This window comes from Podarcis cretensis (assembly GCF_951804945.1).
Source record: "Podarcis cretensis genome assembly, chromosome: 5".
Classification (NCBI taxonomy): domain Eukaryota; kingdom Metazoa; phylum Chordata; class Lepidosauria; order Squamata; family Lacertidae; genus Podarcis; species Podarcis cretensis.
Genome location: NC_137174.1, coordinates 12870770 through 12887768, shown reverse-complemented (window position 1 = coordinate 12887768; position 16999 = coordinate 12870770). Strand labels below are relative to the sequence as shown.

General features: G+C 48.0%; 1 protein-coding gene across 3 annotated transcripts in view; it reads right to left on the bottom strand.

Annotated features, from left to right (window-relative positions):
• LOC307215694 (uncharacterized protein) overlaps positions 1–12745 on the bottom strand; it is a 30000-nt gene extending 17255 nt beyond the window's left edge. The window contains exons 1-2 of one of the 3 annotated variants that reach the window (XM_079975238.1): positions 12099–12745; positions 5236–6020 (exon numbers count right to left, since the gene is read on the bottom strand). In XM_079975238.1, coding sequence (XP_079831364.1) covers positions 5236–6020; positions 12099–12213 — 900 coding nt within the window. In that variant the 5' untranslated portion in view covers positions 12214–12745. The remainder of the gene's footprint in view (positions 1–5235; positions 6021–12098) is intronic. The other 2 variants (XM_079975237.1, XM_079975236.1) reach the window with 2 other exon arrangements.
• Between the last annotated feature and the right edge of the window lie 4254 nt (positions 12746–16999).

Here is a 16999-nt window from a genome sequence, read left to right as displayed (position 1 = left end):
AATGTTAGGTATTTTGGGTTCAAACACACATGATGTTTCCAGAAAACGTTGCAACCTAGCTACTGCTCCTATACTGGCATCCGCAAGGAACCCTCAACCCTAACCAGCTTGACTGTGGCTCAGTTAAGTCTAGGGGAAACCCAGCCAGATGGGCGGGGTATAAATGATAAATTATTATTATCAAATATTATACAGTGGTACATCAGGTTACATACGCTTCAGGTTACAGACTCCGCTAACCCAGAACTAGTGCTTCAGGTTAAAAACTTTGCTTCAGGGTGAGAACAGAAATCGTGCTCTGGGGGTGCAGCAGCAGCACGAGGCCCCATTAGCTAAAGTGGTGCTTCAGGTTAAGAATAATTTCAGGTTAAGTATGGACCTCCGGAACGAATTAAGTACTTAACCCGAGGTACCACTGTATAGTCCTTGGGAGATGCTCCATTGAAACAGAAATTTACTGCTCCCATTGATGCAGCTAAGTCCATGCAAAAGATGTTGCCCATGTAGGCGAAGACGTTCAACATCTACATAATATCTAGACTTGGAACAGCAAGAGACTGGCTTGGGTGCAGAGAAGACGCAAGCCCAGCATATTTCCCCATCATTCTCTGAATTTGATACTGTGCTTCAGTTATTCAAAATAGGCAAGGTAATACGTAAGGTAAAGGTAAAGAAAGGGACTCCTGAACGTTAGGTCCAGTCGTGACCGACTCTGGGTTTGCGGCGCTCATCTCGCTTTACTGGCCAAGGGAGCCGGCGTACAGCTTCCGGGTCAAGTGGCCAGCATGACTAAGCTGCTTCTGGCGAACCAGAGCAGCGCACGGAAACGCCGTTTACCTTCCCCGCAGGAGCAGTACCTATTTATCTACTTGCACTTTGACATGCTTTTGAACTGCTAGATTGGCAGGAGCAGGGACTGAGCAACGGGAGCTCACCCCATCGCAGGGATTCGAACCGCTGACCTTCTGATCAGCAAGTCCTAGGCTCTGTGGTTTAACCCACAGTGCCACCCCTGTCCCTTTTAAGGTAATATGTAGGGCTTTTCAAAAGAAAAAAATGGAAATTGCACCATGGTAGGTGACTGTAATTTGCATGTGTAGCCTGTGCTGCTACAACCAGGGGCAGACTTTGGTAATATGCCACCCTGAGCAAGGCAAAAATTTGACACCCCCAAATGGGTCTCCTCAATTTTGCGCCCCCTTGGATCAGCGCCCTAAATCCAGCACTGGCTACAATCTGTGGACTTTAAAGACTCAGGGCACAAGCCCACAGCACAAATGTGTATATGGTAATTTAAGTGTGTGGATAAATGTGTATATGGTAATGTATGTGTATGGATGCAAATTAAAAAGGCTAGTTTGCTGTGGTCTCTCTAGCACTGTGATTTGCAGCATGCCCAGCAGGGCTGCAAGCAAATTTAGAGAGAGAGAGTGAGAGCAGCGGCGTAGTGTGGGTTGTCAGCACCCGGGGCAAGGCAAGTAATTTGCGCCCCCTAACCCGGGGCAAGGCAAGTAATTTGCGCCCCTAACCCCTAACCTGCCGCCGCTGCCAGCTTCTTCTTGCTGCTGCCTAGGCTGGTTGGGTGTGGTTCTCTCCCGTGCTCAGCGCTGCGCTGGGCGGCCGCTGCACTGTCCCTCCCCCAGATAGTCCCTCCCTCGCTCTCTCTCCACTCTGCACCGCAACGCACGCCTGGCACCCTCCTCCTCCACAGCGGGCAGCGACCCGGCAGCTCGGATCGGATTCGCACAGCCAGCACTGCAGTGAGAGAGAGTGAGTGAGCCAGGTAGGGGCAGAGAGCTGCGAGTGCGAGCGCGCGCCCCCAAATGTTGCGCCCGGTGCAGCTGGCCCCCCCTGCACCCCCCACGCTACGCCACTGAGTGTGTGTGTGTGTGTGTGTGTGTGAGAGAGAGAGAGAGAGAGAGAGAGAGAGGGAGGGAGGGAGGTTAAAAATGAGGGAAGGAGCAGGAGATATGAAGGCCCCCAGGGCCACCCTAAAACATTGGCCTGACTATCACACAGCTATGCATTTTGTGTGTGTGTGCAGCTTTGAGTCACATTTTTTTACATCAAGAAACATGTTTAGAACTGGAAATTTGCCAGCAGTGATGCTGGAGTGCTGCACTGAAACTTCACAGCGCTGTGAATTCAAACTGGGAAGCTGGAAGTTCCAGAACGGAAAAGCAACGGCCCCTTTATAAATAAAACTTGTTTCAAAAACAGCGAGATGGGTTGTGCCACAGAGCACGCCTGCAGGAAATCACAAAGATCACTCAAAATCGGAGTCAATTCTTGTTTCAAAAACAGCAAGATGGGTTGTGCCACAGAGCACGCCTGCAGGAAATCACAAAGATCACTCAAAATCGGAGTCAATTCTTTAGAAGTAAGAACGCGATCGTCACAGGCTGGGCTGAGCATCAGACCTAATGAGCACCAGCGGCACATCCGCAGTAGCTCTTCTCCCATGAATCAGTTGCTGAGACTGAAAGTCCCTGCTTCCCCACGGCTGTCTGAGCCCCCTCCTGTCCAGTACTTTATCCAAGCAATTTAAAACTGCACCTTCATGAAGCCCAAATCTCCTCCACCCCTTTTCATGCCCCTTCTGGTTCTGGGAAACCAGCTGGGAAGGGAATTTGTTGCAGCAGGAAGGAGAGAAACCCGTGACTCTTCAGCAGCCTGACTCATCTCGGCCTCTGATTCTGGCTTCTCTTTGCCACAGACTCTCCCAACTGAGCCCTGTTATCTCTTCAGCTTCCAACACCTCCTTCTCCCAAAGTCCTCTCCCTCTTCTCCCTCTGACCACTCATCCTTGTCCCACCACCACTCCCCTGGATCTGAGTCTTCTTCCCATTTGGACACAATATTTTACATCCCAAACCATTCTGGTATTATACTTTTATTAACCACTTCACACCCAGAACCAAACAGCCCAGAGTGCCAACTTCTGAGCTGGCGAAACCAACCAGATTCATGCCATACCTGAGAAGTTGAAACTGACTTCCATGGAAACAAAACGTCTGTGGAAATCAAATCTAGCCAACTTAAGTTTTATTCAGAGCAGACCCACTGAAATTCATGAGCCAAACTCTATGAATTTCAGCAAGTCTACTCTGAGTAAACGTTGCATGAATACCACCCAATGTTCCAAAACCCATTCTACGCAGTAGACTGCATTTAAGGAAAATGGCCTGGGACAACCAACTTCTGTGCTAAATAAACCAGCCAAATCCACTACTCATATATAACTGGGACTCATGATGTAAACCACAAAATGTCTACAAATACTGTTCTGATACCCATTCCAGGCAATAAACCCATATTCGGGGGGGGGGGGGGGATAGTCCAGGATAGCAACTTAACTTGATGGGATTGACGCATGAATCTATAAAACATCCACAGAAACTACCTTACAATACCAATTCTGGGCAATAAGCAAGTATTGCAGAAAAGTTAAGCAAGAGCCAACTTTGTGGTAAAGTGCACATTACATTAGAGCCACATGTTAAAGGACCCCTGGACGGTTAAGTCCAGTCAAAGGTGACTATGGGGTTGTGGCGCTCATTTCGCTTTCAGGCCGAGGGAGCCAGCGTTTGTCCACAGACAGCTTTCTGGGTCATGTGACCAGCAGGACTAAACTGCTTCTGGCACAACGGAACACTGTGACAGAAACCAGAGCACACAGAAATGCTGTTTACCTTCCCACCACAGCGGTACCTATTTATCTACTTGCACTGGCATGCTAGGTTGGCAGGAGCTGGGACAGAGCAACGGGAGCTCACCCCATCTCAGGGATTCAAACCGCCGACCTTCAGATCGGCAAGCCCAAGAGGCTCAGTGGTTTAGACCACAGTGCCACCCGCATCCCAGAAGCCACATGTAATAAAATGCCGACACCCTTTTCTTTCACAGAGTGCTTTCTGCCTGAATGAAATGGCCCCACCTGGAGAGTTTAGGTTAGCTCAGTTGGTTAGAGTGTAGTGCTGATAATGCCAAGGTTTCAGGTTCAATTCCTGCAAGGGCCACCTGCATATTCCTGCATTCCAGGGAGACAATCCTCAGGGTCCCTTCGAATGCTACAGTTCTGTGATGCTATGATTTCCTGTTCCAATACACAAGTCCTTTCCCTTTACGTTTCCTTCCTTTTAATCCTCATATTCAACTTAATCAAACACTTCAACACTGTAAACCGCCCCATAAATGAAATTTCTATTTCCTTGGCTCTCCATCCCAGCAGCCCCTTAATTAATTGCTTCCTAAACTGCTTGTTGGATGCGGGTGGCGCTGTGGGTTAAACCACAGAGCCTAGGGCTTGCCGATCGGAAGGTCGGCGGTTTGAATCCCCGCAACGGGGTGAGCTCCTGTTGCTCGGTCCCTGCTCCTCCTGGGTGTGTGCCCACACTGGGAAACACTGCTCTAGAACATAAGCTTCATGCAAGCAGATATTATTATTATTATTATTATTATTATTATTATTATTATTATTCCCTGCCCATCTGGCTGGGTTGCCCCCAGTTCAGGATGAATGCTCAATAAACAGGTGTTCTAGAAGAATGCTTAGTGTGGAAAGCCGATTCCAATTGCACTGGTATCTTTCAGTGGATTATTCTGCAGTTATTCTGGAGAACTTCCAGCCCTCTATCCAGAAACAGCTGGCTAGAAATCACATAAACAGCTCACGATAAAACACACTCGTACAGCCTCTCTATTAGGAAACCAACATAGTGTGTGGAAACTGGAATAGAGAACAGACAACTCAATAATCGACCACAGGAGCTGCAATTCTAACACCACAACTGGGAGTAAACCCCATTTAATTCAATAGGACTTACTTCTGAGTAGAGAGGGTTAGGATTGTGCAGTTAAGTGAAATAACACCACCCAAGGAAATGGGCATTTCACTTGCCCAAAAGGTGCCTTTTGTTCCGCAACAACCACCGTATTTTTCGCTCTATAAGACGCACCAGACCACAAGACGCACCTAGTTTTTGGAGGAGGAAAACAAGGGAAAAAATATTCTGAATCTCAGAAGCCAGAACAGCAAGAGGGATCGCTGCGCAGTGAGAGCAGCAATCCCTCTTGCTGTTCTGGCTTCTATGATAGCTGCACAGCCTGCATTCGCTCCATAAGACGCACACACATTTCCCCTTACTTTTTAGGAGGGGAAAAGTGAGTCATATAGAGCAAAAAATACGGTAATTGAGGAAAAGTCTGGGCATTTCATCCGAAGTGGAATCTTACCTTACTCAGCCTACAGCACTCGTCCATGTACTCATCCAAACTGTCACTTGTGGGGTATTTTCTCAGGGGGTGCCCCTGCAGGAGCATCTCTTCAAAGTTGTCTTTTCCGTAATCATCACCAGGTCTTTTCTCTTCTTCTGGAGGTTTAGTGGGGAGGAGGGATCCGCTGGCTTTCTCTTCCAAGTGCTCTCCTTGGCTGCCACCCAAAAAAGACAGTTCAGAATTTCCCCCCTCTGGGCAATCAGTGCCATCCTCCAAGCAAACTTCAGGAGACTGCCCTGCGCGGTGTCCCGCTGCCGGTTTGCCATCCGAAATGCACAGACAAGCATCTACAGTGTCTTTGCACACTCTCGCGATTGCGTGGTCAGCTGCTGGAGAAGAAGAGGCGCTCAGCACCCCAGAGTCACAAGAAGGATCTCTGCTGTGGAGCACAAAGCTTTTCTCGGAGCCCTTGGGTGTCGAGGGAGAGTTGGCCCCACTTGGCAGCTCCACACCAGAGTCTTCTGATTCAAACTTGGCTAATCTCAGCACCTGGTGTTTCGGTGTTAATGTGTCAAGGCCAGGGAGCATAGTAATACACTCGGCTTTCACTGGTGCCTCACATATGATGGCTGAACTTGCTGGACGCTCTGGGGCAGTGCTTGATTCAGGAGGACCAGGTTCCGCTGCAGAGTCGGAGGTGGTCGGAGGGTCTGGTCTTAGCCCTTCACTTTGATTTTTATCGTTGCTTATTATCTTCATATTGGTCAGAACCACCCTGCTGTCAGCTAGCGGGGTCCTTTTGCCTAAAAAAGAGAGGGCAGCCATAAAGTATCAGTGGCATACCGTGGGTTGCCGGCACCTGGGGCGGGGCAAATGTTGCGCTGCCTTGGTGGGCTGGGCAGCTGGGGTTGAGGCAGGTGCATGGGGGGCTTCCTCCTTTGGGCCCTTTCCTGCCTCCCTTCCTCCTTGGTGGGTGGTGGCAGCCCCCTCCCATAGTTGTCAACTTACAGATTTGAAAATAAGGGATCAGCAGCCAAAATAAGGGATTTTAGTCAACCAGCTGAAACACAAAGTTAAAAGGGACCAGATAATTTTGGAGAGCAGGGCCGCTTTTTAGCCCTTCATTTCCAGAGGTTGCTGTTCAAGACACCAGCTGATGAAACACTGCAATTAAATAACTACAAGCAGCAACCACTTTTCGCACAAAACGAAGTCTAAGCTACAAAGATGCTGCTGCAGTTCTGTATCTTTTCTCTTGTGCTCCATCTGCACCTCCCAGTTCCATCAGGCGGGGCGGGAGGAAGGGGGGGGGGGAAATAGCACCCGAGGTAAACCCACAGATCAGACCATCTATGCTAGTCTACCACTACAAATCTATGGGAGAAGCGCTTGCGGTCCTTCCTCCGCTTTCCCCCTCTACGGTTAACCCTTGGAAAACCTGCCTCCTCCTCCTCTCTCTGAACTGCTTTCTCTATGGTTGCCCTCGCTCTCCTCTCAAGGCTCCTCAGCAGGGAGGGGTTCCTGGGGGCCGAGGCTGGTGAGAGGAGGCTGGAGGGGGGCGGGCCGGGCAGCCAAGCAACACAGTTGGAGCCTCCCTCCTCCCTGGCTGGCAGGGAGGGAGGGAGAGGAGCTGCTTCCTTTGAAACCCGGGAAATTTAAGGGACATCATCAATCTGGGACAGCAGCGGGACACGGAGCTGGGATAAGGGAGTTTCCCGCCAAATAAGGGACGGTTGACAGCTATGCCCCCTCCCTCTCAACCAGGCTGGAACCCTTGTGGGTAGCGGGGCGTGGGAGAGGCATGCTGGCAGACATTGGTGTGGGAGAGCTTAGGGCTGCCCTTGCATCCCCTAACATTGCCTGCCAGTCATGGCCGCATCAGGAATGCAGAGTGCCCACACTGACCATGGCTTGGCCTCGTCCTCCATCTCTGAAGAAGCAGCCTCCTTCTCCTTGGCCTGAGCCTTGGCCACCGCTCCCACCGGTGCCCTCACTCTCCGGCCCCTGCCTGCTGCATCCTTACCACCTCACAGGCCAGCAGAACCAGCGCCTCTCAGCCAGCCCAAGGGCAAGATGCCCTCAGGCATTGGAGAAGGAGGCACACCTCAGCCCCATAGCTTGATGGCCCAGCCTCAGTATGGCTTGTCTCCCCATCCCCCCAGCTATGGAATCATAATCATAATAATAATTTATTATTTATACCCCGCCCATCTGGCTGAGTTTCCCCAGCCACTCTGGGCGGCTTCCAATCAAGTGTTAAAAACAATACAGCGTTAAATATTAAAAACTTCCCTGAACAGGGCTGCCTTCAGATGTCTTTTAAAGATAGGATAGCTCCTTATTTCCTTCACATCTGAAGGGAGGGTGCTCCACAGGGCGGGTGCCACTACCGAGAAGGCCCTCTGTCTGGTTCCCTGTAACCTCACTTCTCGCAATGAGGGAACCGCCAGAAGGCTCTCGGTGCTGGATCTCTGTGTCTGGGCTGAACGATGGGGGTGGAGACGCACCTTCAAGTATACAGGACCGAGGCGTTTAGGGCTTGAAAGGTCAACACCAACACTTTCAATTGTGCTCGGAAACGTACTGGGAGCCAATGCAGATCTCTCTGGAAGGTGGCAGGAGCTCAGCAGGGAGCCTGTTGTGGGGGGTGTTTGGTTGCACCTCCTCATAATTTTGCACCCAGGACCACGTATCCCAGCTCCCCACAAGCTAGGCCACTGTAGAGTATTTCCATCCTTAAGGTCACCTCATAGCTATGTAATACAATCCAATTATAGGGAGATTCATGACTTTCTTGACCTCCTGTAATGTTTAATTTGTAAGATTCTCTGCCCACAGGCTGACATATTATGTAGAGACCAACTGTTAATATTCAGAGAGCAGGGCAATGATCTTGATGCATGCTAACAGCCAACCTCCTCACTAGCCAGTCAAGACAAAGGTGGAGGAAAAAACCCAGGCCCAGGTTATGCATGGAATTTCTGCATCGCTTATCTTGGAATTGCATCACAGAAATCACAAGTATTGAATATTCTCCTGTATCTCAAACTCCCTGTCTGTGGAAAGGTAGCACATTAGGGAACGGATTTCTAACTTAGATATCTAGATTGAATCTCTGCACCAGTGTTGCATGTGTCATGGATAAGAATCAACAGAAGAAAAACTGCTATAAGGAGCAGTGTGGGTGCAAAGAACATTTTCCATGGCTGTGTTTTCTTTGGGGGGAGGGTGAATTCAGTCAGGGAGCTCTGTGACTGAGATTAAACAGGAAGGCAATCTTGTTTTTTCGTTGATAATATTGACTGTTTTTAATTTACTTTAAAATCAAGATGTTTTTGTTTTGGACCACAATGGATCCTACAATTATCTCCAAAACCTCATAACATTAGATAAAGACTTGCGAGAAAGACAACAGGTTGGGTATTTATAAATGTGGATTTGAGGATTAGGGTTAATTCCTGGGTTCTCTGTTCCCCGCCTTCTCCTTCCCAGGGCACCATAGGTGATCTTTCCCTCAGCACACAACACAAACTTTTCACCTCAGAAGTCTTATTTTAAACACATGGTGACATCTGCGTTTTCCGCCATCTCCAAGAAAATAGCCATTTCCTTTCTGAAACAATGGACATTTTCCCCTTCTCTGATGGCTCCTGTCTCGTGCGGTGGAAAAGGGCACTGAGTAATCAGACACCCCTGAGAACGCTGCTCTAAGAGGCCCGCAGCTCGGTTCCTCATATAGGCCGCTGGTCAACCTTATCCAACAAAAGAGCTGGCTCCATCCAGCAAGCAACTGTCATGGACAAACATTGCATTTTTAGGCATACACCTTGCTAAGCATGCCATGTGTGAAGTGGTCCTCCGTTGTAGACTCACTGAGCAAGTGATCCCCCATGTTTCACACTTTGATCTCCCAACAGTAAAACAGAAATGTTAATGATGTTTCCATACCCTCCAACATTTCTCTGGTGAAAATAGGGACATCCTATCTCATCCATCCTATCCTATCCCATTGTGGGACGTGGGTGGTGCTGTGGGTTAAACCACAGAGCCTAGGACTTGCTGCTAAGAAGATTGGCGGTTCGAATCCCCATGACGGGGTGAGCTCCCGTTGCTCGGTCCCTGCTCCTGCCAACCTAGCAGTTCAAAAGCACATCAAAGTGCAAGTAGATAAATAGGTACCGCTCCGGCGGGAAGGTAAACGGCATTTCTGTGTACTGCTCTGGTTCACCAGAAGCGTCCTAGTCATGCTGGCCAACATGACCCGGAAGCCTCCCTCGGCCGATAAAGCGAGATGAGCGCTGCAACCCCAGAGTCAGTCACGACTGGACCTAATGATCAGGGGTCCCTTTACCTTTACTATCCCATAAGCCAGTTACAGATAGGTAGCCGTGTTGGTCTGCCATAGTCAAAACAAAATAAAAAAATTCCTTCCAGTAGCACCTTAAAGACCAACTAAGTTAGTTCTTGGTATGAGCTTTCGTGTGCATGCACACGAAAGCTCATACCAAGAACTAACTTAGTTGGTCTTTAAGGTGCTACTGGAAGGAATTTTTTTATTTTGTTTTATCCCATAAGCATCATCAATGTATACCCCCACCCATCTGACAGGGTTGGCCCAGCCACTCTGGGTGGCTTCCAACATATATAAAAACATAACAAAACATTAAACATTAAAAAGCTTCCCTATACAGGGCTGCCTTCAGATGTCTTCTAAAGGTTGTAAAGTCCCTTATCTCCTTGGCTCGGGGGTTGCATAACTCCACACCCTCCAACATTTTTCTGATGAAAATATGGATGTCCTAAGGAAAAGCGGGACATTCTGGGATTGAATCAAAAACCGAGACGGCTTCTGTAAATATGGAACCTGTCATTGGAAAATAGGGACACTTGGAGGGTCTGTGTTTCATTCATGTGATGTGATGGAAGACAAATACACTAAATCTGGATGACAACTGGAACAGAAAATATTATCCACTTATTTATAAAGCGCCGCCAGTATGCATGGTACAATACACAGCAAAAGAAGCCAGGTCCCTGTCAAAATTGAAGAACTGGAAGGGATCTCATACAATGGGTTCCAGGTGCTGTCTGAACAAAGCAGAATAGAGGGGTATGATTTATTCAGTCCAGAGAGACGTCAGGAAAAGGAGAAGGAAGGAGGCAGAGGCAACAGGGGAAAGCCATGCCTTCTTCTTCTTGGTCTCAGTACAGCCCCACATTTGGGTTTCTGCCCCTGTGTAAAACAACCTCCAGAACTTCTCAGAGCTGGACATCATCACTTCAGTCTGGCGTGCCCTTATTACGTGAAGGAAGTTTAGAATGCTAACTTTTGCCAACAGCCTTCTACATCGGGGATTAGTTCACCTCCACAGCCTCGAAGGAGACTTTATTTTCAAATAGTTATCTGGTGCTTGCATTGCTGCTTCCAGTTCAGATTCTTCCTCTCTGGACTGGCCGTGGCCCCGGAGTATTTACAAAATGCACAGCTATGGTTGTGGCACCCTTCACAGAACTATAGCACTGTGGACTTGGAAAGGACAGCAAGGGACATGTAGTCCAACCCTCAGGAATGCAGTAAACTTTCTGCCCAGAATTTGCCTCCCCATGCATAGATGACTCAACACATCCATGCACCACCAACTGGCCGACCGAGTTGTATCTACACATTTATGCTGACCTTCTCAATGTTCTGGGACTCAGTGTTTTTTTCCATCTGGAAAAAATGATTTGTGCCCCAGACCCAGGCTGATGAGAAGGCCGAAGTTGTACATTCACCTCCTCTGGTCCCTGCTAAATTCTTAAAGGTTCGTTGAGTTGAGTTAACTCGTATCCTGTAGTCAGTTGGATATGTAGCAATTTTTCTAGCCGTGGTCAATGTCATCCCATGGGATTTCAGAATTGTGCCATAAACTAGAAAAAAAACATTCTGGTCTTGAGACCATTCACAGGCAGAAAAAGCTGCGGTCCTATAAGAACCTAAAATAAGCTGAACAACTGATGCCAGTTTATTGTGGGGTTCCTGCCCACTGATTCTCCTTTGCAGAATTCTCCTTCACACTGCATTGTTGCTATCAGAAGAAAGGATTGGGAATCTCACATTTCCTGCAAAACTATAATATTCTCCTTGTATATCCTATGAAGTATATCTGTTTGTGTGTTTTTCCTTTTCCAATTATTTTGTTTTTTCTAACCCACTCTCTATTCTAAAATAAAACTTGATCCCAGATACGCTAGCTCAGTTTTCTGCTTATGATTTTATGACCAAGTTATAAGCCCTGAACACAAGTTTGAAATGTCCCAGCAGGCAGCCTTGGACTGTGGAAAAGTCAGAGTAATTTGTGGTGACTAGGAAAGCAACGAGGGAACAATCCGGGAATTTCACTTTCCTCAGCATTCGAAAACCCAGGTGAAACATTTTTAAAGGGGAGATCACGGTCTGAAATCGGGGATCATGAATCCCAAAGATGAGACCCAACGTGCTTCAGACCACACCTTTTATTGGGTAAACCATTTGAGCAGAGTTGGGTAGTGAGCTTTTATGTTCAGATCTGGGCAAACGTGACTGACCCACATCCTTGTTCCAGGGATCTTCTCCAAAATTGGGGGGTTTTAGCTCTGCCACCTAAGATCGTGCTTGCAATTCTATGTTTCTATGTTGTTCTGGATTCCTGCAGGGATTTAGCATTCAGAACAGGTGGCTTTTGCCCAACATCTGGAAACCCATGAAACCCACCCAAGGGGAGATTGTCTCCACAAGTCCAAGTACACTCTGCCCCAAATGTTGTTCCTTACATTTCCGCTGCCATCCTAACTTGCTGGCCCAAATTCTCCCTGATCTCCAAGAGCCCACAAAAACGCTCCCATTGGTTCCAGCCGCTTACCTTTCTTCCACGGAGCGCTGATGGAGAACGACTGGTGCCAGCTGAACATCTTGGAGGAGCTAAACATCTGGCCGATGGAAGCGCAGGCCCATGAGTTGAAGCCCTTCAGAGACATGTGGGAATAGTGGTGGCCGAAAGAATCATGGTTCCAGGAGGAGGGTATTCCAAAGTCCCCTGAGGGTGTAGCAGCAGAGTGCAGGGTAGGCTCCGCAAGCCCAGCCTGTCATCTTTGGGCTCCCAGGAAGAACAAGGGGGGAGAGAGAGACTCACATGTTTTGTTTTCTCACCCTAGTCCCAAAGGAATGGAGGCAGGAGTTCTTGCTCAGGGGAGAAGGAATTCTCTCATTCCAGCAGCTGCGGCAGTGGCCAAAGGGGCTGTTCTTTTGCAAGCTGCGGAATTGCAAGCGCAGGCATTCAGCCAGCTGTGACATAAAAAGGGAGCAGCTCTCTGGAATGCATCTCCCTTGGTTGATAAGCCAAGACGAATGGAGGGGTTTGGACTACCTTCGCTATCAAGAATGCCCTCCTGAAAAAACAAAGATACCCGTTTGTTTGCACAACGTCAGGTTTTGCTGTTTCTCATTTTTTAAATCTCAGCAGGGAGAGGAAACAGCATAGAGTATTATATTTTTCCTGCTCTCCTGGACAACGCTGTTTCGGACCTTTGCTTTAACTTTAAGATCCTACCGAGCTGTGGAAAAGATTGGGGACATTTAGACAATTCCTCCCACCCTCAAGGATCCAGATCTACAGTGAGGAAGACTACAGCGTTTGTTTATTTCTTTCACTTTCTCAAAGTCAATCCCGTAATGTTTTCTTTTTTAAAAAAAAGAAGAGCTCAGGGTAGCCAGCAGCAGCGTACAAAATTAGGGAAAATATATAATTACAGCAAGCCACATATAAACACATGTTTGTAAGTCCAGCTTTCCTTTCTTTGCCTGGGCTCAATGGCAGGAAGGAACTGCGGCAGGCAACCCACCCATCCTCTTCCCTTCTGAATCCACATCAGGATGAGGGCGATGGGAAAGTAGGGATCTGAAAAAGAGAATCTCAAAGGTACTAGGGGCCCACTAGCTTGTGTGCCCCCTCTCCCTGGGGGCCTTCAAGATCCTAGCCTATGGAATTCAATTCAAAAATAGGTTAAACAAACACACCACCACAACACAGAAACGTATTCCGGTTATATTCCGCTGCCTCGCAATTTTCACTGCTACCACAATGACTGGAAACAGAACAACAGGAAGACTGGGGGAATCAAATGCACAGCTAGCCCTATCTCTAAAATAACAATTTCTTATTTATTTTCAGCCCAGTTCTAACAGAAGTCCTATTGAATTCAGCCTAAAATTCTATTGGCTGCTATTATGCTTTAACAGAGGGATGCTGGTGGCACTGTGGGTTAAACCACTGTGCCGTTTGGGCTTGCCGATCAAAAGGTTGGCAGTTCGAATCCCCGCGACAGGGTGAGCTGCTGTTGCTTGGTCCCAGCTCCTGCCAACCTAGCAGTTCGAAAGCACAAAGTGCAAGTAGATAAATAAGTACCGCTAAGGTGGGAAGGTAAGTGGCATTTCTGTGCGCTGCTCTGGTTTCGCCAGAAGCGGCTAAGTCATGCTGGCCGCATGACCTGGAAAAACTGTCTGCGGAAGAGGACAAATGCCAGGTGCCTCGGCCAATAAAGCGAGATGAGCGCCACAACCCCAGAGTCGTTCACGACTGGACTTAATTGTCAGGGGTCCCTTTACCTTTTATGCTTTAACATTAGTGTAAATTTGTACGGTCAGTACTGGTAAAGCAATCTGGTGGACTCTCCAAAAGCTGTATCTGAAATAAAAATGCTCAAAGCCTTGAAAAAGAAAAAAAAGAAGTCCTATTGAATTTAGTGGGGCTTACTCCCAGGAAAGTGGACCAACGATAGCAGCCTTACCAATTTCACGTATAATATAATAAAAGGGTAAAGAAAACGTCATTTCATTAGTGGTGGAGCAGGCTGAATGTTCATACTAAATCAACCCCTTCGTGTTGGTCACTACTGCGTCCATTTTACAGAGAGATGAGAAAAAGAATTGTTTGTGTTGACCCAATAAGCTAATACCTCAGCAGAGATTCAGGCCCTTTACCATTCAAGATGTACTGAACTGCCATACGTCCAGGTATCACTCATAAAAATAGCGTGCAGGTGGTTTTTTTTCTCTAAATCGGCAAAATGTCTGGGGAAAGCCCCCATCTAAAGCTTGTATACTTCCGTATCTCCTTGGTTTGGGGGGCGGATAACTCCATACCTTTCAATGTTTCTCTGATGAAAATAGGGACATCCTAAGAAAAAGCGGGACATTCCGGGATCAAATCAGAAACCTGGATGGCTTCTGTAAGTCTGGGACCACCCCACGAAGCCCATCGCCTAGTCCAGTGTTTCCCAACCTTGTGCCTCCAGCTGTTTTTGGACTACAATTCCCATCATCCCTTGCCACTGGTCTTGCTAGGCAGGGATGATGGGAGTTGTAGTTCAAAAACAGCTGGAGGCACAAGGTTGGGAAACACTGGCCTAGTCCTTCCTGGCTAGCTTTTATAAGCCAGGATGGGCAAGGATCAAGGAGACAAGTGGTTGGTTTCACTCGTCCAAGCAGCCTGTCCACATCCTCGGAGTTATCCGCCACCAGCGCTCTAGCCGTCTCAACAATTGTTTCATCGCCCTCAGCTCCAGGGAAAACCACTGGGCTGTCCAGGCTCCATGCAATCGGAGAGGGCGCTTCGGAGCCAAACAGTCAATAGCCCTGGTTAACTCCACATTCCAGCGGGCCACCAGGGAATGAACTGAAAGGCCATCAACATGGGATAAAACATCCCCTACCACTATTTGGAAACCATTTGGATCCATTAAGTGGTGGGGGTGGACCATCTGAATCGATCCCACCTCCCTGCAGAGGGGAAGGGTCACGAAGAAGTCCAGTTGCACCAGGAAGTGATCTGACCATGGCACTTCTTTCGTTTCGCTTTTACTTAGTGTCAGATCACCAACATCCATAGAGGTAAACACCAGGTCCAAGGCATGTCCGTGGCTATGGGTTGGGCCAGACTTATTCAGGGACAGCCCCATGGAGGCCATGCTTTCCACGAAGTCCCAAGCGGCCCCTTGTAAGGTCGTGTTGGCATGGATGTTAAAATCTCCTAGGACAACCAAACTAGGTGTCTCCAGGAGAACATCCGACACAACCTGAAGCAGCTCGGGCAGCGAATCCTTGGTGCAGCGGGGAGGTCGGTACACCAATAGGAATCCTGTACTGCCCCTATTGCCCAACTTCCAGAACATGCACTCAGAAAACTGGGGTTTCCCAATAGGACGCCTGGTGCAGACTAATGACTAAAAATCACTGCAACCCCCCCTCCCCGCCCACAAGGCCTGGGTTGCTGTGCGTAAGAGAAAACTGGCGGACAAGCAGCGGCAAGGACAGGCCCATCTACTTCATCCAACCAAGTCTATGTTACACATGCCAGGTCAAATCCTACATCCACAATCAAGTCATGGATCACAGTGGTTTTATGGATCATTGACCTGGCATTGAACAGCAGCACCTTCAGGTCGTGTGGGTATCCCTTGCTGATTCCAGTATCCATTCGGTCAGGACCAGACCTGGAGGCAGGGATAATCCTCAAACAACGAATAAACCTGCCTCCTCGGTAATGACATGGTCTGGTCTTAGCGTAACTCCTCCTCCTACCCGTGATGACTGAGATCGGTTGTCCCAGTGCATGACCCCCCGTGGAACCTGCCCCAGCCATTTTGTTTGCTGGGACACACTCCCAGGCAGCCCTGACCCCACCCCTTAAAATCAAAATAAAGCTATACAAAAACAAACCAACAGAACAATAAAAAAAAAAAACCCAGAAAGTTACAAACACAACATAAGAAACAGAATTATCCCACGACGTCTGAACTTGCGGAACAACTTTTTTTGAAAAAAAATCCCTAAGCCTCGCGGTCACAATTTCAGCAATAATCTGACGTTCTGCAATTCACTCAAAAATTGTGCCAAACTGTTGCAAACGATCCCCCGAAAGGTTTTTCGGTGGAAACAGATGGGTTTTTATCATCGGAAACAGAATTAGCCCTCGACATCTGAAGAACTTTTTAAAAAAAATATCCCTAAGCCGCACGGTCACAATTTCAGCAAAAATCTGACGTTCTGTTATTCACTCAAAAATGGTGCCAAACTGTTGCATACTATCTCCTGAAAGGTTTTTCTGTGGAAACAGATGGGTTTTTATCATTGGAAAAAGGATTAGCCCTCAATGTCTGAACTTGCGGAACAACTTTATTTAAAATAATCAGACGTTCTGCAATTCACTAAAAAAATGGTGCCAAACTGTTGCAAACAATCCCCTGAAAGGTTTTTCGGTTGAAACTGTTGAATAATTAAGCGTGACCAATTGGTTTATGACCCCAGTTAGGTGCAGTTTATAGCGGTCCGGCACGTTTCCCTCTCAGATGCGCCGATCTGCTTCGCTCCGTCACGCCTTGCAGAGTAAAACACAGCGGAAAAAACTGTTGCTTCAGATCCTTGCAAACACACCAGGCATTTGTGTGCTTATTTATTAGCCTTTATTACAGCAGAATATTTACAGATCAACATTTCTCAGATTCTCCTGGGCTGCTAGCACTCATGGCTGCCTTCTCCTCCAGAGAACAAAGAAGACAAAGAATAAAACTCCTCCCTTCTTCCAAACCTGACGTCAGAATGTGAGGCGTCACTCAGAACATCTTAACCCTGTAAGTTCTGAATCTCCACACCCCCTCTCGCCTTGCATTCTGACGAGACCTGTGGATGTACCTTTACAGTCCTCTGTGAGATCAATCCCTTCCCCAATGCCTTGCGCCTTTTCCTGGCGTCTCTGTCAGGCACCTG